At 37.6% G+C, this 25,829-nt stretch overlaps 1 protein-coding gene across 1 annotated transcript; it reads right to left on the minus strand.

Moving 5' to 3' along the window:
- Positions 1-9,701: 9,701 nt before the first annotated feature.
- On the minus strand, positions 9,702-25,570 carry LOC139729635 (uncharacterized). The gene is made up of 11 exons (XM_071640562.1): positions 25,531-25,570; positions 23,176-23,728; positions 22,262-22,420; positions 19,172-19,321; positions 18,148-18,318; positions 17,644-17,781; positions 16,805-16,945; positions 15,478-15,594; positions 14,110-14,216; positions 11,578-11,731; positions 9,702-10,634 (listed from the first exon to the last, which is right to left on the minus strand). The coding sequence occupies exons 2-11, from the start codon at positions 23,686-23,688 to the stop codon at positions 10,470-10,472; spliced, it is 1,815 nt and encodes a 604-aa protein (XP_071496663.1). The 5' UTR covers positions 23,689-23,728; positions 25,531-25,570; the 3' UTR covers positions 9,702-10,469.
- Positions 25,571-25,829: the final 259 nt, after the last annotated feature.

A 25,829-nucleotide genomic window follows, 5' to 3' on the forward strand; every position in this document is an offset into this window, starting at 1 on the left:
AATCTCAACAGAGGCACATTTATGTGACAGTGTGAGATCCTAGGTGAGGGAGTGAAGCGACCGAGCAGGGGGAAGGTGTGGGAGAGATTTTTTATTACTAGTACGCTATGTCATGCAATATCTTTTCAGAAACATTTGTTCATACACATTTATATGCGTGAATGATGCGAGCAAGAGCTCAGAATCATAAATTGTTGTTTCTCATGAACATACGTGGATGTACATGTCTGTCACAAGTGATGTGCTTTTATTAGCCAGTATGTACAGTATTATTCTTTAAGCAATAGATATCACTTGCAAGTAGTGCCAAGACTAAGATATCATTCCATGACTGATGAGCAGCTGTCTCATGAATTATTTTGGCATAACTTTACTCTCTCTCCTTTTGGCATTTTAGCACATTTCTCTGTCAATATCACGCTATTGTGGAAGAGTCCAGACTTCCGCCTTCGGTAAAACAAGACACGTTGATAGCTTCTAACGAAAATCCATCATTAATGAGCTGAAAACTGTTGGCAATGTTCATGGTAAAGTCACCAAAGTGTTACTCGTTCACCATCTTGGGATTGGCAAATTGGTAGATCAAATCAGCTTTCAAGCAGTCGTAAGAAAGTTCCCCGCCCCCCTGAAAAAAAAAAGAAATACAAAAAATACAAAAAATATATACATTGAAAAATGAATTGAAAGTTGAATATTTGCAATGAATGTTGCCAGTACTATATAGATGCTGAAACAGTTGGGTTTGGTACTACTTGGAGCATCACTTATGATGCACGAACATATGGGAAAGATCCAGATTGAGATTCAAAAAGTACTTTGTGTGTCAGTACTGTATTCATAAAAGTTCCTGAAGAAGGGCAAAACAAATAGCAAAACATTTGTATATCTGTCAGTTAATTTTTAGTTGGTTTTTCTTCAGACAGTAAAATACATTCAATCTCGCCTGAGTCAAATATTTTTGGACTTTAGAAATAGCTTTGACTTATGAGGGATTAAAATCAATAGAATATAGAGAGCGGACTTGAAAAGACCTTCAACTTAGGTGATTATTCCACTTATGCAAGGTTGAATGTATACAACCTGCAAAAAGGTAGTGAGAAAAGTTCAGAGCATTAGTAAAGTACAGGTGTACTGTACAGTCAACCTCGCCTAAGTCAAATCTATTTGGTCTGAAGAAATAACATCACCTCAGAGAAAATTTGACTTATGAGGGATTAAAATCAATAGAATATAAAGAGAAGAGGACTTGAAAAGACCTTCAACTCAGTGGCATAATCGACTTATGCAAGGTCGACTTAAGCAAGGTTGACTGTATATCATAGTACTCTACACACACAAGTAAGAAATGAGAAGATAACAAGCCTTATTGTAGTACAAGTACAATTTGTATAAGGTGTTTGTGTGGTTTTGTTTTTAATGGACCAAGCTCAGAATTACATTGAAACCAAAATAATTATAATGCTGCTCCATGTCTGCCTTACATTGTGTTATTATTATGACATACACTGGGTTAATGGAGAGAAATGTTGGATTACATGTGCAAGAGTGAATGATTTATTGATTATGTAGACAGCATGTCTGTTTTAATACATGTGTTTTTGTATTTTTATATTCAATGAATAAATTGAAGTAAATAAAGAAAATAAGGCTTCAAATCGTTATAATTGTACCTGTTGCTGTCACAAACATGCTCCTCTTCTCCATGAAATATGAAGCTGGTGTGTAAATGTGGAGTACATTGTACACTCGTGCATGATTGTATATTTTGCATGTGATGTGTGAATATTGGTATACGTACAAGTACATATGTACAAGTGTACCTGTGCACGTTTGTGGGTGTGCTCCAGTCTGTGTACCAGTGTCATCTGTTTGCACTATCACCAAAAATACACATATAAACATACTCTCCCTTGAAATGGTTGCTGGTGGTTGCAAGATTGATTTACTTTACATTGGAAATAATTTTCATATACAGTACATGTACATGTATTTCAACTTGTATCAGATTCTATGAAATCAAACTTTCAGTCCACACTGCTTCTGCAGTGAAAAAAACAACAACAGTGCACTAGAAAACAATTGACTCAAGAATCAAATATTACATGCTGAGTGTATCTAGACTGTAGACTTGGATGCAACATATTTCTAATCTCACCAGAATTTAGCCTGAAGTCTAATGTCATGATGTGTCCTACTAACACACTATTCCCACGTGAGATTTATTACACCTGACTTACCAGTGAGTACAGATTACTGACATCATTTACTACAGAACTGCACAGATTATCAAGAACAAAAAATGACTCAATCATTATGTTAATTGTACAAAGGCTGTAAATAATAACAGGATGTGTTTGTCGTGCTCCCCATCGATTACTGTGATACTTGTGGGGCAAGGGAGTCCTCATTATAATCTTTTACATATTGAAATAATTCTAGCTATGATACAAGGATGTTGCAGTCTAATCATAATGCATAAAGAAAGTAGTCTCTAGGAATTGCAATAGCAAACTCTTGACATTTGTGAATAGGGAAAACATGCCCAAGATACTAACCATAACATCTTTATTTTTCAATCATAAATGAATGCATGATAACATTTCAAACAAAAATCCTCCATAGACAAAAGAATGTACCGAGACTAGAGGCACAATTTCAAAGGATGAACCACAGAGCTAGGAGTGAGTTAAGTCTATAGAAGCCATGAGCCGATATGACATATCTACTTTTGTGATATACATTATACTACTACTAGTATCACTTTAATTGCTAGGGTTGTGGATGTACCCTTACAATATATATTGTGTCCCAAGAGCTGTGTTGCTGTGATAGCAAGTTACAATGTATCTAATCAAACACTCCTACCCTCACAAACACACACTACATGACATGGGGCTATGACATGTATATAAAGATGACATATAGGCAATGCATGAAATAACCACCCTCAGTAGTCAAAACTGCATTCTGCTGAATAAACAAGGCTATCTTGGAAAGATGAGCAGCTGTACTACTTTATGTGAAAAATGAGACTAGTAGCAGGTATGCATACAAAGAGGTGTTGTAATAGTGAAGAAATACATATTGGCCACCTACACCATTTCTACAGCAAAACCATCCTACAGGTCAAGCTTGTGGACATGCTTGTTTATTTCTGCTGCTGATGTATGATACTGATTTGAACTGAATTTTTATACAGATGTATATGTAAAGTGAAATGGCCTTGTAAAGACAACTCCTATTTCCAGACAATCTATTACTGCAGTGGTACGATGATGATGAGGAAAAGACATTGGAGTATGTCACATAAACACTACGAATTGCACAAAAGGAACATCCTTTCTTACATTTTCCTGTAATTTATTTAATATAGAACAGAATGATGAATGAAAATATGATATCCCCTAGCAGTCATTACTAAGTTACAAGATACTGCAAATCCATAATATATTCAAGAATATATTTCTTTATATGATAACGAGTTGTTCCTGGAATAACTAATAATATGCAATGTATTAAGCTACAGTCCCACTGTGCAATTTAACGATTCTGTCTGAAGAGCGAAGGCATGCTTTAATTGGTCTTTTTAAAATGTATTTCTCAGCTGGTTTAGAGACATATTTATATGATGACAAACAGCACCAGCCATATCAAATTTTGGACATGTTCAAAGTTTGAAACTGCCAGCTTCCATTGCAGTTTGTGGTTCTCATATTCTACCATTTTTTTTTTTGTTGCCATTTTTATTGTTACTAAGGCAGAAACTTACTGGTTTCTTGACTTAATTGCTGTTGGGCAGGCAGGCCCACCCCCACCCCCTTTTTTTTTGGCTCATAGAAAAAAAAAAGGATAACAAACCCATGACTCCAGAGGGTTCTGCCTGAAGATTCTTTCCATTTGACCATTGACACCCCCACCACTAGTGGGGCAGATATGTGAAAAAGATGCTCACATCCGGCAGAAAGTATGAAATTTTGCATATAGGGGTATTTTGAGGCGCTGATTTCAAAAATTGCCGGATCCAAGAGATCTGGCCACGGGGTCGGCCGCCATTTTGAATTCCAATATGGCCGCCGTCAAAGATCCCTATCTTCAGTTCTGAATGACATTAGCCATTGGAATTTGATATATTACAGCATGGTGATATGATGACTTCAATAACAGACTTATTTGATATGTCTGACAAGCTGCACGGCAGCCAATTTGAATTTCTATACATATTTGTCATGTCGGAGTGTTGAAAATCTCTATCTCGGGTTTGTAAATTAGGCTACCTGATTGTAACTGATAGAGTGCGCGCTGCTGTATTTACATTGTGACGTCAGTAAAAGGTGCATTATGCTTCCTTTTTGCTGCACTTTTTGACATGCCCGTGAATGTTAGTCATGATGTTTGTCTTCGTAGCCACATTGGAATTCAAAATAGAAGGCATTGCGTTTGTCAGACATCACATCAGTTAATATTTTAACTCAGTATGTTAAAATATTTGTTTACACCTAATTTCAGGGTCACTCACCACTGAGAAATCGAGATTGGGATTTTGAATATTTCGTCGAGGTGGCCATATTGGAATTCAAAATGGCGGCCATTTGATGTTTGTCAGACACTCCAAATCGATCTGTCATCAAATTCAATGTGTCAAAACGCTCATGTGTACCAAATTTTGGTGCCACAGGTCATTCAGAACTGAAGATAGCGATCTTTGAATTTGTTTTGTGATGGCGGCCATATTGGAATTCAAAATGGCGGTCGACCCCGTGGTCAGATCTCTTGGATCCGGCAATATTTGAAATCAGCGCCCCAAAATACCCCTATATGCAAAATTTCATACTTTCCGCCGGATGTGAGCATTTCGACCAATTTTTGCTACATATCTGCCCTACTACACCCATTGACCCACAGCCCCTACCTTCAAAAATGTTCTGCAGCCCCCCTCTAGCACTTGGGGCCCGTTGCATAAAACTTACCATTGAATTTCAATGGTAAGTGCCATCAAAATTAGGCATCACAGCCAATCAGCATCAAGGATTATAAAATTTACCGCTAATTTGAAGACTTACAGCTAGAAAGGAGCGGTAAGTCCAGCGGTAAGGGTTATATGCAACAGGGCCCTGGAGCTTGCATGATGAAATTAAGTGTACTTCAAAATGATACTGTAAGAGTGGTTTCTTTCATGGTGGTTTTATTTTCGCGCTTTTCGGGCTTTGAGGTTGAACCGCGAATTTAACATCACGCGAAAATGTTTTTAACTCGTTTCTTGTACAGCGCTATCACAGAGACTCCAACTCTCCCGTTTTCGACGGGAGATCTCCCGCCGAAAACCCATTTTTGCAAAATCTCCCGTTCTCCCGCTTATGATTTAATTTCTCCCGCCCTGGCTCAGTGTCTCCCGTTGGAAAGGATTTCTTACTTATTGCTATCGTATGTTTGATTACCGACCGCGAATTTAAACACACGCGAAAAAGTCCACAACGATGGAAACAGCGAAAGTTTCTGTACGCGAAAGAAACCACTTTTACAGTATATAAATATTACTTTGGAGTACAGAAACAATTGATGTGGACTGTCCATGAGCTATGACTGTTGTGATGAGGCAATATGCAGACTTTAGCCTTTTATTAGACACAAACTGAATGCTGATAAGACCTATTTCAGATGTGTATTTCAGCATTTCATTTGTTACTCATACTCAAGCAGGTGTTACTCAGGCATTCTGTATTCTGTAAGCTGGGCTAATTAAAGACATTACAGTACTTGTACTTAGGAAGACATTTCTCAGATGTGCAGTACAGTTTAGACATGTCCTGATCTATCTACTGCTGTCAGCAACAACAACAACAACAAAATTAATTTGCCCCTATTTGACACCATCTGATGTGAAAATTGAAGCAGACAGAATTGTTAAATGGCTGGAAGGGACAGGGGCTTTACCAATGCATCTTTATACAGGGCCACATTTTGTGTCATTAAAAATAAGAAAATTTACAAGGTGGAGCCTTCCCTGCATAGAAGGCAATTCTACTGATTTAGTAGAATATGTGCAGCATCTTGTATAATACAGACAGACATACAACCATCATGATATGCATTCTCTTGAATGTTTGTTTGCCATGTAAGTAGATTTGATCTCTTTCTCAGTACATATATCTCACACTGACTCCAATACCATCTTGTGTGCATATCCACACGGCCATGTGTACATAGATGTTTCCAATTCCATCATATAATTATGCTTTGCTGCACTTTACAGATCTAATTACCTTGCAATCAATATATAAGATCAATCAACACATTGCCAATAATATATATACTGAAGGAGATGTCGCCACTTTGTTGCGACTGTTGCAACTCAAAAGACAAAAAAAAAGGCTTGTCTTCTCACTGAGGTGACTCCATGACAACATCTGGGACTTCTCCAAACAAGGTGATGCCTTCTTTCCCTGGAGGTTGCTGCGACATCACCACGACGTCTCCATATAGTTGCCGATGGGTTGCCAGGGTCTCCACAAGGGCACAGAGACATCTTGGAGACAGTCGTGGACAAAATTTGTCTATAACTGAGGAGACATCACGAAGACATCCCCCCAACCACGTGGAGATTGAAAAAATCTCTGAAAAAATGGAACATGTCTGATCTGCTCGCAACTCTCTGAGGACAAGTCTCGTCTCCTGGAGAAGTTGCAGAGATGACTCCACATCATCTCCACGACCAGCGAGACTCGAGTCACCACCTGGTCACCGTCTCATCTCAAAGCTAATGTGATACTCACTTTAATAGGCATCTACATCTGAGTACATTACACATTTTCTCATCACACTAAGACACAAACATGATACAAATCCCCCCCAAAAAAAAAAAAAAAATTAAAAAAATTAAAAAAATAAATGAATAAATAGATAAATAAAAAAATGATGTCTTGGTCTGTTCAGGTCCTATATATGACAAGATTTCTTATCTTTACTTGCTTGTTTTCTTGTTGAGTACATCTTCTGCAGAATCTATAGAGGATCAGCCCTAGAGACAGACAAGGATATCAACTGAAAATGCTCTTGTCAAAAAGTAGAAATGCTGGTATGTATGTAAGTATGTATGTATGTATGTATGTATGTACAAAGTACAACATGCATTATGTCTGTATCTATATGACCATGTATTTATCATGTATGTTTATATATTTATGTATATGAGTGTGTAAACTTACCTACAACATAAATCAACAATTTCCTTGGATACAATTTACAGAAGGTCTCCAGTACTGGATGTATACAGCATGTCACAATCGTCACACAATAGCTACATTCATGCGCAGTTGCCAAACTTGAAGTTTGGGTTGAAAACTTATTACTGTTGATGATTAGCTCCACTCTTGAATTCACAACACAGGTTCACATGGGCACCCAAACTTTAAGTTACAAGTTACAATGTACGAGTGAGCCCCACTCGATGATTACAACGGAAGTGCAGAGTCTTTGGTAGATGACCTTGTGCCCATACAAAATAGCGCAACGAACGAGATGCGAGGTTCACGCTGACTCACAAGCTTGTTGATTATTGTGTCCACACGGAGCCAAACTACGATTGGGGACCCCGCATGGCTCGTGGAGAGAGCATAAACCCCAAGATGTCTCGTGGTCCTAATCATCGACTAAACTTTAAGACTGCTAACTTTCGAGTGCATCCACATGGTGCTAAACTACAAGCTAATCATCGAGAGTTAAGTTTTCGACCTAAACTTATAGGAACAGCGTGTGAACCTAACTAATGTTAATCTGCCTTGCTCACAATAATGAACAACACCAGGGCGATGAAAATATGAAATCAGAACGATGGCAAATGCTGTTTATCATCCCCATACACGCAAAAGAAGTTAACATGGTATTACAGATACAGTAGAAGATGTAAAGCTTGGAACAAATTTCAACTGTCAGATCCTAGAAAGCACATTCCTGTGGTTTGATGTTCTATCTTTTTTATCACAATTTTGTCATAAATTGCTAGTACATGTATCTAATAAGGTACAATACTAAGATCTCTCTCTCCTCAGAGCCCTGTATTGACAATATTATATCATTGCTATTTTGGTTGCAGAATTAAACGTTCAATTATATTTATCTGATCCTTATCATTAATAACATATTCTGCTGTTTTTGTCTGACATCTGCAAATTTTCTGTAATTTGATTTCAGATTTTGAGAAGATTTAACCCTAACTAGTCCGGGGGGGGGGGCCTCCGAGGCTCCCCCTCGACGTTCCACACGATGTATCGCTAACGCGAAAAGCTATCGCCGCGACGTTTCATGACTTTTTTTTTCTTGAGTCTCCCGCATCTTTTGACACCAAATTTGCGATGCCTGGGCGCGCAGTTCCAAAGTTGCGCATAAATATGTACGTGCATGTCAGACCAAAATTTGCTCAAAAACGTGAATTTGTGTACAATTTCAATGCAAACTGTGCTTACAGGCAAATTTCATAAAAGCATGATTATTTGGGGGTTTTATTGATTAAAATCAATTAATAGCATATTTTCTTATTCGGAACAATGTTGCGGACCAGTTTTATCGAAAAAACAATGAAAAACATAAAGTTGAAAAAACAAAGAAATACATAAGAAATTCAAAAAAACAATAAAATACTTAAGAAATATTTTCTGATGCTACAATTTTTTTCTCTTATATTTGCTCAGGACACTAAAAAGAATATTTACACAAAAAATGTGCCTGTTTTGAGCTTTATTTAGTGATTTATACCAAATTGTCTGATTTCATGCATCATTATGCATAAATTAGCATAATTTAGCATAAATGATAATTTTTTTAAAAATCTAACTTCGTGGTACCGTAGATTATGTCAAAGGCAATGTGTGTGCCAATTTTCGTCGCGATCGCGCGGTCGACGGCAGAGATCTCGAGGGGGGGCCTGGGAGGCCCCCCCGCCCCCGGCTCTATGATCTACCTAAATAGCCCGGCCTAGTTAGGGTTTGTTCCTTGTAACTTTCTCCTACCTAGGATATACAGCTAAATTCAGAGTTTGCAGCCACTTCAATGATACGATGACTATTCCTGTAGCAAAATTCTCCCACATTTTCTTTTATGCATCTCTACACCTGTACTATATGGCATTGTACTGATGTATTCACACTATATATGGGTATTTAGCTCTTCTAACAACATGTATCCTGCATATTTCAGACAGCTGAAAGAATTTGAATGCTAGTAAGAATTAACTTTGGTTCAGAAAGAGAAAAAAAAAGACAAGTATAACAAACAAACTTTTACTTTGTGTACTCGGTAGTAGGTAATAACTAAAACATGAAATGCGACAACAAAGCTTTGACTCTTTGTATACTATCCACAGTCTGTACTTTGTCCTAAACAATAATAGGTCTCTATTTCATTGTCATTGTTATGTCATGAGATGAATATTAGCTCACAGCTACTCATCCTCTCTTTCCTACTTGACTGGAGAGAAAGATGCAGAGAAATCATATTTCAAAATAATTAAATACATAAAATTGTAACCACAACAAGCCAATATTGAATAATGAAAATAAACAAATAATGCAGGCTTACTTAGAGTAAAAACCACACTCGAGTACTGTGAAATAATAGTAGAAATTCATGTTTATCATTACATACAAAGTATATTTTGTAGATGATTGGTGCTTATCACAAAATATTAACACATATTTTGTGACAGGCATTTTACCAGACACACAGGGTACATTTGTACACATATATTTCCATATAACATACATTCCATATAACACGATCAGGTAACAAAGAAAACATGTATCTTTCTGTCATGACATATAAAGATAAACTTGGAGAAATTCAACATCCTGTATAGGAGTATGTACAGCATCATGCAACAATCTCCATTTCAATTAAACAAATTGTTCTATTATCCTGTCATAGCATACTCAAGTTGCTTTACTTGGATGCGTTGACAGCCGATTGACAGAGCGGTGAAAAGATTAAACACATCGCATCAAACATGGTTGTACAACCAACACTCTTACACCATACCAAGAATATTTTTTTTTTGTCAAATTTCTACATTTTCTATACTTACACTCATCTTTCGTATGTTTCTTATCCACTTGCAATTTAAAAAGTAGGCATGTAACTTAAGAGTTATCATGATAGATAAAAACATCAAATATCTACATGATGGATGGATTTATTCTCTAAATGCCAATCAGAAAAGAAGATATTGGTATGATTAAACAAATTCAGATTAATTCTGTACAGAATAATGGCAGTATACCATTCAGGCTTGTGTTAACATGTACATGATCTCATTTGACTCTAACAAGAACTATGTGACCATCTCCCATTGGCAGTGGAAGTGGATGAGAAAGTTGATGATTGCCGTAGCAACACAACCCATTCTGGTAACCTCCTATTATTTCACATTGTGCTCCACCTCAAATTTGGAGCCTCATCCCTTGTTTGTATTCTGGATTCCCTTAAGAGTCATCTTGGCATCGTCTCTGGTGCTCCTCAAACTCTCCTTGTCTGTCACGATTGAATTCCCGGAAGCAATGAATACATTGAAGCTTACGTGGGGATCTCTTTTGCTCCCTGGTGCGGGCAGTTGTCAGAGTTTGGTGTCTGCTGGTGGGGTTTGAATCCTGCAACACAGAAATGAACGAATCAGATTGAAATTTCCTGGTCTGATTTTCTTCTCTGCTTGGTGGTCTATCTTCATGCTATATTCCTACTGGAGTAAATTTCTAAGAGATTATACAGAACAATTTTGTTGCCAAGTACTTTTAGTACAGCTGAATGTAATAGTGTGGATTCTCCTGGCAAGCATGAGTTTAGCACTTGTTGTTTGCTCTTTGACAATGTCCCAGATACACTGGGTGAAGAACTTTATATGTCACATGTACAGATCATGTTTGTTTCCTTGGAGGGGAAAATCGACACATCACACATGCTTCATTTTGACCAACATGTATAGTATTACATTGTTACCAAAGTGGAACATAAAAAAAAAAAAATCTAACCTTGGGCCAAAGTATGTTGTGCATGTTACATAGGAATATCATAATACTCATGTAAAGCTGTATGTAATCACAAGATAAATATTAAAAAACAATAGCAGCACATAACATGTCATGCATGCAAGTAAGATTTAAGCAGAAAATCTTATACGGCAAAAAATATTATTTAATGTTTGCAACTTTCCTTAGGAAACAAAACAATTCTTCCCAATAAGAAACACAAACAATCCTCTCTATGACTTGAACTAACTACCTCTTTACTTTGTAGAATACATTGTCTTCTGCATTTTGTTATGATTTTCTTAATTCAATTTTGCTACAATTATGATTACAATAGATACTGCGCAGGCACAATCTAGAAAATACTAATCAAGTGTCTTTCAAAATTGCTGTGAGAAGTTCTTGGGCCAAATGATTTGAAATGAAAATGCCCACAATGAGAAAGGTCTAAAAACTTATAAGAACACATACATTCATTAAAGCAAAGTATGATTTTGGTGAAGTACATCTGTACTGGGAGTTACTGCTAAAAAGGTACTGATGTATCTGGTTGAGCAGAATGGCTTACATTTTCTGGGGACACCATATCACATTCATCTCTGCCAACAGCAACCTCTGAGGGCATACTGGCATGATCTGGACTCTCCTGCCATGGATTGACCTTTGACCCACAGTGCTGCATGGAAAAACTCTCAAAGGATGTGCCGTGTCTGAAGGGATACCTTAAAGATGGCAAAAAAAGGAGGCCTCAACTGGATCCAACATGTATACATGTATCCTAGAATTACTTATTTCATATCACATTCATAAATGCTTGAAAATTTCTAAATTAAAGGAAGGGGCAACTTCTCACAGTTTAAACATGTGTGATTGTTATCATTTAAAGGATGAAACAAGGCTACAAGAAGAGATATCTCAATTTGCAGTAGGATTGCATGTTCGCTGATAGTCCTGCCTTTACATCATTTTACATTACCTCATATCATTTGCCTGATTTTACTCGCAAACTTTAAGAAGAAAGGTATGACTACAAACCCCTCAATCAAGTCAGGAGTTTGCTGTTGTGCAATGTATTGGCATAAGAATTACTGTCTGACAAAGACTAATAGGTAATTGCAGACAACTCACAGTTTTGAGGATGAAATGACACTGATTTTGATAAAATTTGAGGGGGAAAATGTTTTATGATTTTTCTGAAGACTTATTGAAGGCAACATTTCATTGCCTAATCATAATAAAAAGTTCAATTTCGTGCAAAAAAGGATGTCTTTTTAGTATACAACACTTAAGATTTAAAGAAAAAAAGCCCTCCTTTTGAATGACTTAAAATGACACAAAGAAATTTCATCATTTTAAGATTTTATGAGTTCATGATAGTTTTGTTGTGTTTTTTGAGGGTTTTTTAACAGGAGACTCACTTTCTAGAGATATGTCACCTCTTGAATCTTTGTAGCTCTTTATCTCATGTTCTATCTTGTACATTCTGTCATAGAGATTGGCATACTGGATACTGCAAAAGTTGTTATTTTTGCAAATAGATATTTGAGAAGGTAACAGACATTTACACAAAACATTGTTTTTGCAATTTGAAATTAAGGCAACTGTAAGCGCAAAAATACCTATCTGTAAATTTAATGAAATCCAGATCAGGCGTCAATATTTTCGCACTTTGTTAAATTTGTGGCCCAAAAGTGATTCTTGATTTCTGTGAAAATTAAGCCCTCACAAAAATGAGAGCTTTTACAGTATGTAAAACAACTTTCTCACTACCTATTGTCTGCAAGAGAATTACTGTTTTGTATATTTATAGTACAGTTTCACGCTGAAAACATATGACACTGCAACATGAAGTTCACTTTACTCGGCAGAGACTGAAAACTCACTCACACAAAAATATCTTTTACAGTACTTTGGCAGTCTTGTATGCCATGTGCTACAGAAAAGTTTATCAATCTTCTTTTACATGAACTGGTAGGGGATGCATTAATAAGATAAACGTAATGTGCAAACTGTGAGAAGAATTGTCAGTAACCCTATATAATTGAATATTATTGACATGTTCACTCAAGGATCATTCACAAAATCACTAACATAAAAAGTGACCCAAAAGACACATCACACTCAAGACCACTTTTAACTCTTTACACTGTGCTGCCTTCATAGATTGACACTAATGTCTGGAAACTAAGAGTCAATGAATAAATCAAACCTGATCTCCTAATCCCTACTGTGTCACCATTACCTTTCTGTTGGACTGAGGCACACTGCTATACTTGCGTGGACTTACTAACTTCATAACTCAATCAAGAATGGATGGAATACAGAATGCTGATGAAAAAGCTTGGCAAGTTAAGCTTGTTTCCTGGGCACATGAATGTCTATAGGCCACTGTAAGCTTGCCAGTGGGCAAGCACAGTTTTACAATCATTACAACCTTTATCTCTGATCTCAAGAAGACCTACATGAAAGTATGTAAAAACTTAAGAAACTGCAAACCTTTTCTGTTCCCTTCAGAACAAGTCATCCCTGGGTTGATGGAATCTCGTATCTCATGTAGCATATATTCAACAAAACTCCTAACTTATTTTTGTTTATCAAAATTAATGATATTGAGTTTTGAAACATTACAATCATCAATAAAATTCAAAACAATGTTTATACAATATTTGACATCAATATTGATATAATTTTGTATAAATATCACAAAACAGATTTTAGCTCTCCTCAAAATTCATAGTTTTTGAGATACGAGGTCTTGTCCCCTCGGGATGAGATGAACTTGTCACTTTCCTGTACGTGCAACTTGACACTTTTTTATGAAGTTAACCTGAACATGGAGGGGAATTTCTCTTCAAGGTGGGCTCAGATGACAAGGATTTTAGACTGAACACAAATTATAAAATTACCAATCCCTCCAAAAACTACGGCAAGTTTCCAGCCATCTGGGATTGCCGCTGATTAGGCTTAGTCTGCACATGACTTTAACCCGTTGAGGATGGACTGATTTTGCTACAACATGCATTTTCCATAAACAGCTGCCCGAGTATACTTGAACTCGTCCTCAACGGGTTAAGACACAATGCTTTTAAACTTGTCCTACCTGGCCACAGCTTTCTGCTGCTGATGCTGGCTGAGAAAATTGCTCTGTGCCTGGAGTTCTACAGTTAGCCTGGTCTGCTTCTCTAACTCCTTCTTCAGTTTGTCTGTCTAAACTCAAAATAATCATCACATCAAAATGTTCGAATTACTCTTTACCCTTATTCTCAATCAGGAGGACTTGTAAGGGTCTATTTGATCTCTTGCACTGCATGCACCCCAAAATCACAGTTGACACAAGTGTTATAGTCTTCAGTCCAATACTGAAACATGTATCTGGTACACATTACACTGGTCGATGTTGATTTCTTGCCCACAGGGTATTCTACATCAAATATTTCTGGTTTGGGATAGGGATCAGCTGAAAAATTACTTAATGAATTATGTATGTCTGTATGCATGTGCATATGAATGTATGTAACTTGTATGCATGCAATACATATTATGTATGTGTGTATGTATTCATGCATGTATAATGCACATAAGGCTATGATGTTTATGTGCATATATATGCTGTATAGGAGGCAAATCTGTGTACTTGACAAGTTCCACCTCCGCTGCCAGCAACGAATCATGGGAATTTCCTGGCAGGACAGAGTCTCCAACACCGAGGTGTCTCGCAGAGCCAAAATGCCTGGGATCGAAGCCTTCATTATGCAGGTCCAGCTCCGGTGGGTAGGACATGTAGTCCGAATGGATGACACTCGCCTACCAAAGACGATCTTCTTCTCCGAGCTGGCTTCTGGAGTAAGACACCTTAGAAGGCCACTGAATCGATACAAAGGACAGCCTGAAAACTTCCCTTGATGCCTGTGGCATCTCAGCCCGTGGCTGGCAATCGCTTGTGTCTGACTCCACCGCCTGGCATCCAGCTGTCCAATAGGGTGTTAGACTGTTTGAGGAAAAGCGCCTCAAGAGCCTGGACCAGAAGCGAAAAGCCCACAAAGAGAGGATCCCTGACCCTACTTCTGCTGTTGTGTGCCCAACATGTGGCCATGTCTGCGTGTCTGCCTTTGGGCTCTGCTCCCTCCTTCAGCGTCACTGACATCATTGTCAAACCCGACAGACTTCCATTATTATGCACATAAGGCTATGATGTTTGACTGAATATACAGTATGCATGAACATTTTTGTATGCCAGTATTTGTATGTACAGCTTGTAAAATTTTCTATTCAATAAGATAAGGTCAAGAAATATCAGGGATATGATTTTGACATATGGTAGTAAATCACCCCTTTTAAAAAAAAGCAAATAAGAGGTAAATGCTTCTCGTGAGTTGGGAAAATGGAACACTTACTTTTAGACATTTAATTTGTTTTGAACAGTACATTCTAACTGAAACATCTGTTGCTAAACAAGTTAATGCCATACCTGTAAGCTGAGAGACTGAAAATTCTTTTTCCACATGTCAGCTTCCCTGTTCAATACTTCACGTTGTTTCTTCATCTCGGCACATTGCTCTTGGAAATCTGCCTTGTGTATATCAGCCTGCAGGAAGCAGAGATATTTGTAGATATATTATCTGAATAGATAAATATCTCTATTAGTCTGTACAAATAGATTGCAACTTACAGGAGTTATCATCATCTTTTTTTCTTTTCTTTTTTGAGGAAGACAGGTTTGCTATATCACCATGTGTATGTAGTCCTTGCAAGGACTGTTGTTTAGTACTTGAGAAGGATTTAGAATGAGGAGAGTGGAGGAGGGAAGTGACATGGTAGAGCATATGGAAGGCAAATAGTAACAGTGGAAGGGCAGCAGTGAGCTGGAAGTTGAGGTTGCACCGGTAGAGATAGGAAAATAGGAAACAGGGACAGTTATAAAATGGACTCATGGTAGGCATTTCATGAATTCTGTCTCCACTAGAGTAACCTCAACTTCCAGCAAACCCCCAACCTTGGACAGTCACTACTGCCTTCTTTATGCTCTTCCTGTGTCACTTCCCTTCTCCACTCTCCTCTTTGTTGGGTTTTCTTTCTCCACACAATTCTTTTCAAGGACTACATTCACATGGTGTTACAATAAACCTCTCTCCCTCATTGATATTACCATAAAAACTTTCTAACGACATAAAAAGTTGTCTTTGTATATGATAGAGATATGACTGGGAGAGTACTTTAAGGTCCTGTTTACCTTTGGGAGCACTGATTTTAAAAATGTTAAAGATTTCACATTTGATGCATATGTGTAGGTCAGTTGTATCACAAAACATCCTACCATATAACATTTTCACAATAAAGCCTAAAATATACAGAGATATCACTATTTTTCTCAATAAACCATAACTGTAGACAGTTTAGTCTGGAAACATTTTTATCGAAACTATTGTTCACAATTTGTATATTCATAATACTTAACATCGATTACACTGGTTCAAATTTTTACATTGGTTGTTTCCATCCCTAACTCACATTTTAGAACTATTTTGAAGCACTAATGCCGGATTTTTGCTTCATCTGCAAATGGTAAATCATGTCTTTAATCACACTTCATATCAACTGTTACAGCATTACTGACTATTACTTCTTTAATTCTTTGCCTGGAAAACAGGGGAAATCAATTTAATGTGTAGAACTACAGTGGTGCATAAACATCCTCCCTTCAAACAAATTTTAAATATATAGAAATGATAAGTCATAAAAGATGTAGTACTCAAGCACCAACTGGTACAGTCAATGCTGAAAAGGTTATTTTCTACCTGAAGGAGAGCTGCTTCAAGTTCTGCACTATTCTGCAACTGTTTCTCAGTCATTATCTTCAGTTTGGCCTCCGTAGCTGCACAGGTTGAACAAGGCTGTAGTTTCAGTTTCATGAGACTGTTCAATCGCTGCTGTAGCTCCTATTGTACGAGAGAAGGAAAATTGAATGCTTGTTACCAAACACTCCTACACTGGGTGTGATCACAAATCAGCAGAGTGCGACATATTTTGTACACCATAGTCTTGCTTAATTTGGGAAAGCATAAACCATTAGTAAACAACATTTGAAATATGTTCTTAATGACTGAATATCAACATCTAACTCAACAATTTCCTCTTCTTCCATCCAGTCAACACTGAAGCACTGAGGCATTACTGGCAGCAAAGGACCCACCCTCAATTTTGTACATTTGACTTAAAATTACTTTGAAATCAATCACTATCTCTTTCGAAAGGGCGAAAGGTTGCCTAATTTGCCAAAAAGAAATGATATGTAAACTGCCATCAGTGTAAATACATAAACCAATAGGAACAATTTAGAAATAAATTTAGATCATAAATAGACTATCTATGAAGTCTAACTTATCACTGAACTCTTTCAAATGTTCTTATGGGGATGGCTTCCAATGAAGCTGCTCAAAGATGCTAATACTTCTGAAAAACATGAAGAGATTTCTTGATAAAATCTAACACTGACTGATATCATCAATACAAATGCCAACAAAACCCCAAACAAAATAAAGCTGACATACACACCAAATTTTATTCACAGACCAACAAAGAATAGACATCGAAGTCATAAATGTGAAGTACAACCAAAGTGTGGGGTCACACTCACCGATTTCTCTAGCAAAGCTGCATTTCGGTCTTTTGTCAATGTCTCATTGTCTTTAGACTGAACCTCCAGAAGTCGCTTCAACTTGCTGTTCTCCTTTGTCAGCTTCACAATCTCCACAGAAGGTAACACTGACTCAACCTGGTCATGGAAACACAAAAGTGCTATTTTTGATAACTGTGTACGTAATTTACACTGGTGTAAAAAAAACACCAACTGCTTGTAGGAAATAAATTCCACAGGCCAATCCTACTTGCCCTAGAGAATATGAGAGAAGATAACATCAAACAGTTGATGATTTGCTGTTAAGACAACACTTGATGTGGGAATGTCAAATCACACATTTTAACTAATTTTCCTCAAGATGAATGATTGGATACAAATAAAAAAAAGGATATACAGTCAAACACTTTAATAATCTTGACTGGATTAACAGTTGGTTGATTGCTAAGGTTGAGTTTGGAACAAAAACACACACCAAAAAGCATCTTGAGCTCCTGAACTTACAGGGGATTTCTTGAAGCTGTCAGCAGACTTGAAGGTAGATCTCACACTGAGCTGCCGCTGGTGTTCCTCCTGTTGTGACCGTTCCAAAGCCCTAGCCAGCTCCTCACACCGGCTAGACAGAGCCTCAATCATCACATGCTTCATGTTGGTGGTCCGTTCTGCATCCTTCACCTACACAGCCATCATAAAGACTTCATCAACAATTATTATCATTTCCCCTATCTTCTCAGAAACATCTGAAAAATGCATTAAACCCACTTGCCAATGGCTACTAAAACTTACAGTTTGGAGAATGCTTAAATTAATGGACAGTTTATACCTCTCTAAAGTATGGGGCTCTTGCCTAGATGCCCCAGAAAGGTAATATCCATAAAAGATTACAAGAAACAAGCAAACTGACAAATTGACAAACCTTTGGGCAAGTTGGAGCAATATCATTGTATTACCCTGTCTGTTTTTCTCCTGACATTTTTAGTTTATGTTAAGATGACAGCAAGAATAATAATAAAACAAAACATGCACATATACACACACACACACACACAATTATAAAATGTGCTCATTACATTCTCATTTCAAAAGCAAAATAGAAAAAAAAGCAAAATGTGAAATCACAAAGTTGCTGAAGTAAAACAATTAAAAATTTCAAAAGCAATCATTCACAGATTACATAAAACCTACACAGCAACTAAAAAGGCCACGTCTAAAAATGAAGACATCTGTACTTCAACTTGTCCTCAGGTTTTAGCACTATTTGTGGCTCCATAGCTTACCAAAGTGTGACAATCAAAAATAAAAAATTTACATTCAAACCTCAAAACATCAAAAGATGACATACCAAATAATATCAAATGACACATTACTTTTATTTTCTTTTATGAAAGAGAAAAAAAAAAACCTACCTAACAAGCTGCTACATGTATGTCTTTTGTCTATACTCCAAAAAACAATTAATTTCAGTATTAACTATGTGCTTATATCCTATTTTAATACCGAAGTTCATCTCTGTGCACCATTAGATTACCTTGAGTTCCATACGCAAGATTCTCCGAGCAGTCTGCTCTTTTGGTCCTTCTGCTTCTTCTATTATTTTGTGCACCTTCTCAAGCTCCTTTTCCTTCTCTCCAATCTTTCTCTTCAGTTGCCTGATGACTTCCTTGAGATGTAAAGTGTCCTGCAATTTATCATTAAAAAAATCTTATATTGATAAGTTTCCTGTCACTTCCAATCCTTCCAGAATCTTACAAATCTATTGTAGATTGTGGATTTCAAAGAAAATACATGATGATCAATTTATCAAACACTTTGCAGATGGATTCACTATATGCAATCCTTTGTACCTTTGGGCAACTTAAATATGGAATCTTCATGTAGACATTTCATATCATTCTACAATTTGTAAATACAATACAATACATGGAGAAAATATCATCCATGTTCCCAGCTACGATTTGCCAAACTTTGTACTTCCCAAAGACTTTGTCAGTCAATACTCTACAGCATGGTCATGAATACTAAAAAAAACAAGACAAAACAAAAACAAAACAACTACAATGAAAGAAAACTGTCATGTAATGATAATGATAACCTCATCTTTTCCTACTGTTCCTCTGATATTGGTAGTTCACACCAATAATGTATCATGATACAAGAATTTTTAACAAGTCAGTAGAGAATACATGTACCCTCTTACTTTTTAAAAAATCTTGTATCATGAATGTAGGAGAGTATGAGAATTGCATATGCCTAGGATATCTCTTATCATATTCAATGTCTAAATTTTTATGTAAGAGAATCTGCACAAACACATGTACAGTACTTTGGTACATCATCTCAAATATTTTACAGCACAGTGGATTGCCACGTCACCTTTCGTACAAAGTGACAGGAATGTAAATCTTTGAATGTAATGATATACTACATCATGTAGATGATACAGGGAGACAGTGAAGTCACTGAATGATTTGACACAGTTACCTTGTATATCAAAATGTCTTTGTGAGCATGTGTATGTGTGTACGTGACCCGCTACAACTAAAGTCGGGGAGGACAATTTTCTGAAAATCGCATGACATTATTTCCTTACTCTTCTACTTTAATTTCATATATATAGCATAATTCATAAAAGTACTCGGTTGCGGAGATATCAATGATTTCATAGCGTATAAGTGGTTGAGGAAATCAGAATTTTGAGAAAAACGCCATCAAAGTTTTCCTCCCGACGCTATCATGATCAACGGGAGGCGAGACAGTTTTCACCGCTTGACAATAGAAGGTATGCTCCTAGCGACCTCCGCAATGTTCATTCAAGCTTAGCGCCAGCGGTCTACGCACGACCAATCAGTAATCAGGATGCCACGTACTGACCAATAAGATCACTCCCTCGTTGCTAGGGGCAGAGTCTAGCTGCAGAGCTAAATCCAAATCTTCTTTACAGTACGTTTCTGTTACAGGTTGTACGTTGAAAGTCGGAAAATCATGGCCTAGAAAAACGCTGATTTCTTGCCTTTCCTTTTATCACCTAGCTTCGAAATTTCTGCAGACGATTGAAAAAACATTAGAGTACAGAATTATGCCAAAAACAGAAATCCGATTGTTTTGACAGATTTTGATGATGTGACTTCAAACTCGATTTTCTCGGCTCAGCCGTCAGCGACTTTAGGATCATTTTGTTGTAGCAGGTAACATATGAATGCATAATACATTGCAGTACAGTGTATGTTTCTGGTGCACAAAGCAATATCATTTCAGTAATTTTTTGTAAGCATAAACAAGGAAAAGTAGAAATTACGCGGTGCGTAACATATGTCCCCGCCGGAAGTAGCATTTTGTAACAAAATGTGCAATATAGGTAAAAAATCAAGGTCAAAGGTCAAAGAAGTCAAAGGTCAAAATTCTGTGTAGAAGTTTTGAAGCCCTCACCTAGTGCCATCACATAAAGCAAATGGAATCGAAATTGGGTTAGAAATGGCGAAGGAGTAGCATTTTGTAGCCAATGTACAATATAGGTCAAAAATCAAGGTCAAAGGTCAAAGAAGACAAAGGTCAAAATTCTGTGTAGAAGTTTTGAAGCCCTCACCTAGTGCTATCACATAAAGCAAACGGAATCGAAATCGGGTTAGAAATGGCGAAGGAGTAGCATTCTGTAGCAAAATGCACAATATAGGTCAAAAATCAAGGTCAAAGGTCAAAGAAGTCAAAGGTCAAAATTCTGTGTAGAAGTTTTGAAGCCCTCAACTAGTGCCATCATATAAAGCAAACGGAATCGAAATCGGGTTAAAAATGGCGAAGGAGTAGCATTTCGTAGCAAAATGTACAATATAGGTCAAAAATCAAGGTCAAAGGTCAAAGAAGTCAAAGGTCAAAATTCTGTGTAGAAGTTTTGAAGCCCTCACCTAGTGCCATCACATAAAGCAAACGGAATCGAAATCGGGTTAGAAATGGCGAAGGAGTAGCATTTTGCAGCAAAATGTACAATATAGGTAAAAATATCAAGGTCAAAGGTCAAAGAAGTCAAAGGTCAAAATTCTGTGTAGAAGTTTTGAAGCCCTCACCTAGTGCCATCACATAAAGCAAACGGAATCGAAATCGGGTTAGAAATGGCGAAGGAGTAGCATTTTGTAGCAAAATGTACAATACAGGTCAAAAATCAAGGTCAAAGGTCAAAGAAGTCAAAGGTCAAAATTCTGTGTAGAAGTTTTGAAGCCCTCACCTAGTGCCATCATATAAAGCAAACGGAATCGAAATCGGGTTAGAAATGGCGAAGGAGTAGCATTTTGTAGCAGAATGTACAATATAGGTCAAAGGTCAAGGTCAAAGGTCACGACTGAAATTCTGTGTAGAAGTTTCAAAGCTCCCATGTAGTGCTATCATATAAAGCAAACAGAATCAAAATTGGCTCATAAATGACAGAGAAGTAGCAAATTGAAGATTTTGATCACACACGGACGCACACACGGACACACGGACGGACGGACGGACGGACGGACACACGGACGGACGGACGGACGGACACACGGACACACACACGTACGGAGCCCGTTTCATAGTCCCCTGCTCGAACTCGTTCGGCGGGGACAAAAAGCAGAAAAGGGTAATCTAGACAAACACTGACCATAATGTCTTTGATATTTCCACCTTGCTTCTCTATTAGTTGTTGGACTGTCTTTTTGAGGTGTAGATTTTCCTGGACAATGATTTCATGCACTTCTCTCGACACTCCAATCACACTTCCTGCTCCCATGACATAGCTTGCTCTATCTTCCCTTGAAGTCTGGAAAACAAAACAATGAATATCATCACCAATGAATCATGAACTTGAAAACATCATCAACAATGATAAGAGCCTTAAAGATAAATCATAAAGTTTGGCACTCTGGAGGGAGTTGAAATTCTGTGTGATGACACAACAATAGGTTGAAATATAAAGCATCACATTTCCTCACATGTTTAGTATCAAATGCACATACTGTAACATCAATTTGATCACTTGAATTTTGCTGGACTAAAAAGTTACACCAAAATTAGAATAGTATTAGAAGTGAACTTCGAAGATGAAAGAAAGCAAAGTCATGCTTAAGGAAATTGAAATTAAGGACATTGTTATTGATAGTCACTTGGTATGTGAATCTGAGTTTCAGACCTACAATTTGTATGATAATGTTTAATAAGCTGCTACAGAAGTAATCAAGTGCGTGTATGCAAGAATGCAACCATAGATTGAACAAATTTAGGACACTATGAAGGCATAGGCAAAGAGGATAACATGCCTTGCCCAAGAGCACAAATGCTGCTGCCATGGGACTCAGACAAGGGACCCACACCAAGGACCCATACCAGGGACCCACAGTACGACAATACACCAAAGGTGGACTGTACTGAAGAAGAAGAAGAAGAAGAAGAAGAAGGAGAAGAAGAAGAAGAAGAAGAAGAAGGAGGAGAGAGACCCAGACCAAGGACCTCATGATTGAGAGCCCTTGGTCTTATCTACTGGCCTACAACAATTCCTCACATAAACATGCTACATACCCCTTCATTTTTAACTTGCTCCTCTTTGTGTGTTGTAGACATTGATCCTTCTGAGTTGGATCCCTCCGCTTTGCATTCAGACTGTGCCAAACTATCATTACTGCTGTCACTCTCAACCTTCTCTGCTTGTCTTCTTCCTTCATGGGTCTCCAAGTTTTTCTGGTATTGTTCCAGCTTTTCACTCAGTATCTGTATCTCCATTTCTTTTGTTTTCATCTGTAGTCTACTTCTTGTCACAAACGCTTCATTCCTCCACACCTCAAGCTGCAAGCTCTCTGACCGATCCTTTTCTCTTTCTAGATTATCTCGTGCCTCGGCCAGAGCATTGTTCAGGTGGTCAAGTCCTTTCAATCGTTCCAGCATGGCATTGCGATCTGACACAGCCACATAGGCCATTACAGCATAGGCATTGATATTCTTCCTCAGTTCACTGATTTCTGTCAGTGCTCTTTTCTCTCCATCTTCAACTTTGCCGACAGAATCCAACTGCCGCGTTTCTGGCTCTGCTGCCATTCTGGTTCCAGTCTGTACCCTTATTCTTCTCTCCACAAATCTGTTGACAGAAAGTGAATGAATACGCTGCACTATCAGATTTTACAAGATATATATGATTTATCATTTGTGACTCTGCACCTCAAAACAAACAAAAAGTCGCCAGACATGAATTTTTAGTTAAGACCATATTCTGAAAGAACAGACTTTAAGCTTTAAAATGATGTATTACTCAAATCAAATGGACTCTCCTAACCTATCGAAATATTGGAAAGAAAGCACAAACTCAGGAAAAGTGTGAACTGAGAAAAGAGGCTCTGAGGTACAGTGTCTATTCAAGCGCTTAATCTTTACCAAACCGTGCTGGCTGTGCGATGAATGGGACAAAAAACAGGAAGTAAACCACCAGAGTAACAACAAAGAAGGGATTATTAGATTAAACTGAAATTAAGCATGCCTCATTAACACATTCTGTCCATAATCAATGCCAACTTTCAAAGCAGTAGCACTATCCTTTCAAAAGTTATTAGAGTTGAAAGTGAAGAGTGTGGACAAGGTTTTTCAGAAATGAAAAAGGGATTCTAAAGACACACCTAATCACACTATTCTACCAAAAATGTTCGAGATAAACTGCTATAAAAACACACTCTCCTGCCCGTTTTATGATACCAAATTTTAGCATAATGTAAAAAAAGACCCGCTCTTTCAGAAAATATGAAAAAGTCAAGTTCGGCTAGGTTGACCCATTTCATTTATTTTCAGTCCTCACGCAAAATCAGTGTGTGCGACTTTATGTTCGTTTTGAGGTGCACGGTCACATTTGATGTTCAAAGTCAGAAGATCAGTAAATCAATCTTGATATTACTGGTATGCCTGAAATTGTATGTTTTGATTACATAACACAGGGCTCCACACTAACGTTTATTTTTGGTGGCCCAAAGGCAAACATCCGACCTTTTTTGGTGGCCCAATCAGGCCACCAAATGCTTCATTTCTGAAACTTTGGTGGCCCGACAGGCGTTTTGGTGGTCCCGGGCCACCGGGCCACCGTTAGTGTCGAGCCCTGCATAACATGCATACAAGGGAGAACATATCACTGTTTGCTGGGTTGCAATACTTTCATACAAAGAGCTTCTTAACCCATTGGGGATGGTTTGATTTTGCTACAACACGCATTTTCCATAGATGCTTGCCCGAGTATACTTGGGACTCATCCTCAATGGGTTAATTTTGGAGCATTAATAGTCAGCAGAAGGGGTCGACCTCTACACAGCACATGCACACCATATCAAGCAATTAAAGCCTGCATCACAGTGTACAATCCGACTGCACTAAGACCAAAAGAAAAAAGATAACACTACATACAATGCAGGTTACGTAGGTACTGCATGCACTTAATCTTGTACTTGTTAAACTGTACACATAGGCAGCAACTGAGCAGTAACATGGTGGCAATGGCAGACCCTTTGAATTATAGAACACTCCTCAAAAAAAAAATACTTGTCATAATTTAATGATAATATTAACAATAGAACTCTGTCTCTAGACTCTATTCTTCTTTGAAATAGATTTACAGGTTTATATCTACTGTTCTAATTTAGATTATTAAAAAAACAAAAGCTGTGGTCCAGGTGGGTATAATATCCACAAATCATTGCAAAATAGTTGGGTTGTAGAAAAGTGTGCTAAATACAGCAGATCATCATTTGTGATTCCCCCAATGTTAAAGGTTAAAAAGCTGTTAAAATACTGGCCACTCATACTCAGTGAGTAGATTCCTTAAAAATAATATGTTCGGCAGGACTGCAGACAGTCTTAGTCTAGAAAACCCTTTGAACTGATATTATCACACAACAAACTTACTGTCACTCCACATGCATGAAAGCCAAGGTATGGGACCGTGGGACCGTGAAAGTTGTTGAATGTTGTTACCTGCAGGCGCGGCTAACAAGTTGCGCTCGACGAGTACCACGCCACGGTACAAAAGAAAAACAAAACAAAAACAAAAACAAAATACAAGAAACACGAAGGAAATGAAACAGCAACAGGCCACACCTTTCTGTCTAGCAAATCTAAAACACCGTTAGAAGTGAGTATCTCCTCTAAATTTCAGAGTTTGTTGGTTAGGCGTGCAGGGCTATGGTGTAGTATAGGAAGCGAAC

Source organism: Diadema antillarum, unplaced genomic scaffold (assembly GCF_040938485.1).
Source record: "Diadema antillarum isolate AM-2024a unplaced genomic scaffold, OU_Dant_1.0 seq00000248_RagTag, whole genome shotgun sequence".
Classification (NCBI taxonomy): Eukaryota; Metazoa; Echinodermata; class Echinoidea; order Diadematoida; family Diadematidae; genus Diadema; species Diadema antillarum.

Excerpts from the sequence above, each read along its gene's own strand:
- LOC139729635 (XM_071640562.1), bottom strand. The coding sequence starts at position 23,688 with ATGGCAGCAGAGCCAGAAACGCGGCAGTTGGATTCTGTCGGCAAAGTT. Across the intron at positions 18,319-19,171 it reads TCTTGCGTATGGAACTCAAG|GTGAAGGATGCAGAACGGAC; the intron begins GTAATCTAATGG and ends ATGGCTGTGTAG. Across the intron at positions 17,782-18,147 it reads ACAGCTTCAAGAAATCCCCT|GTTGAGTCAGTGTTACCTTC; the intron begins GTAAGTTCAGGA and ends TTCCATGACCAG.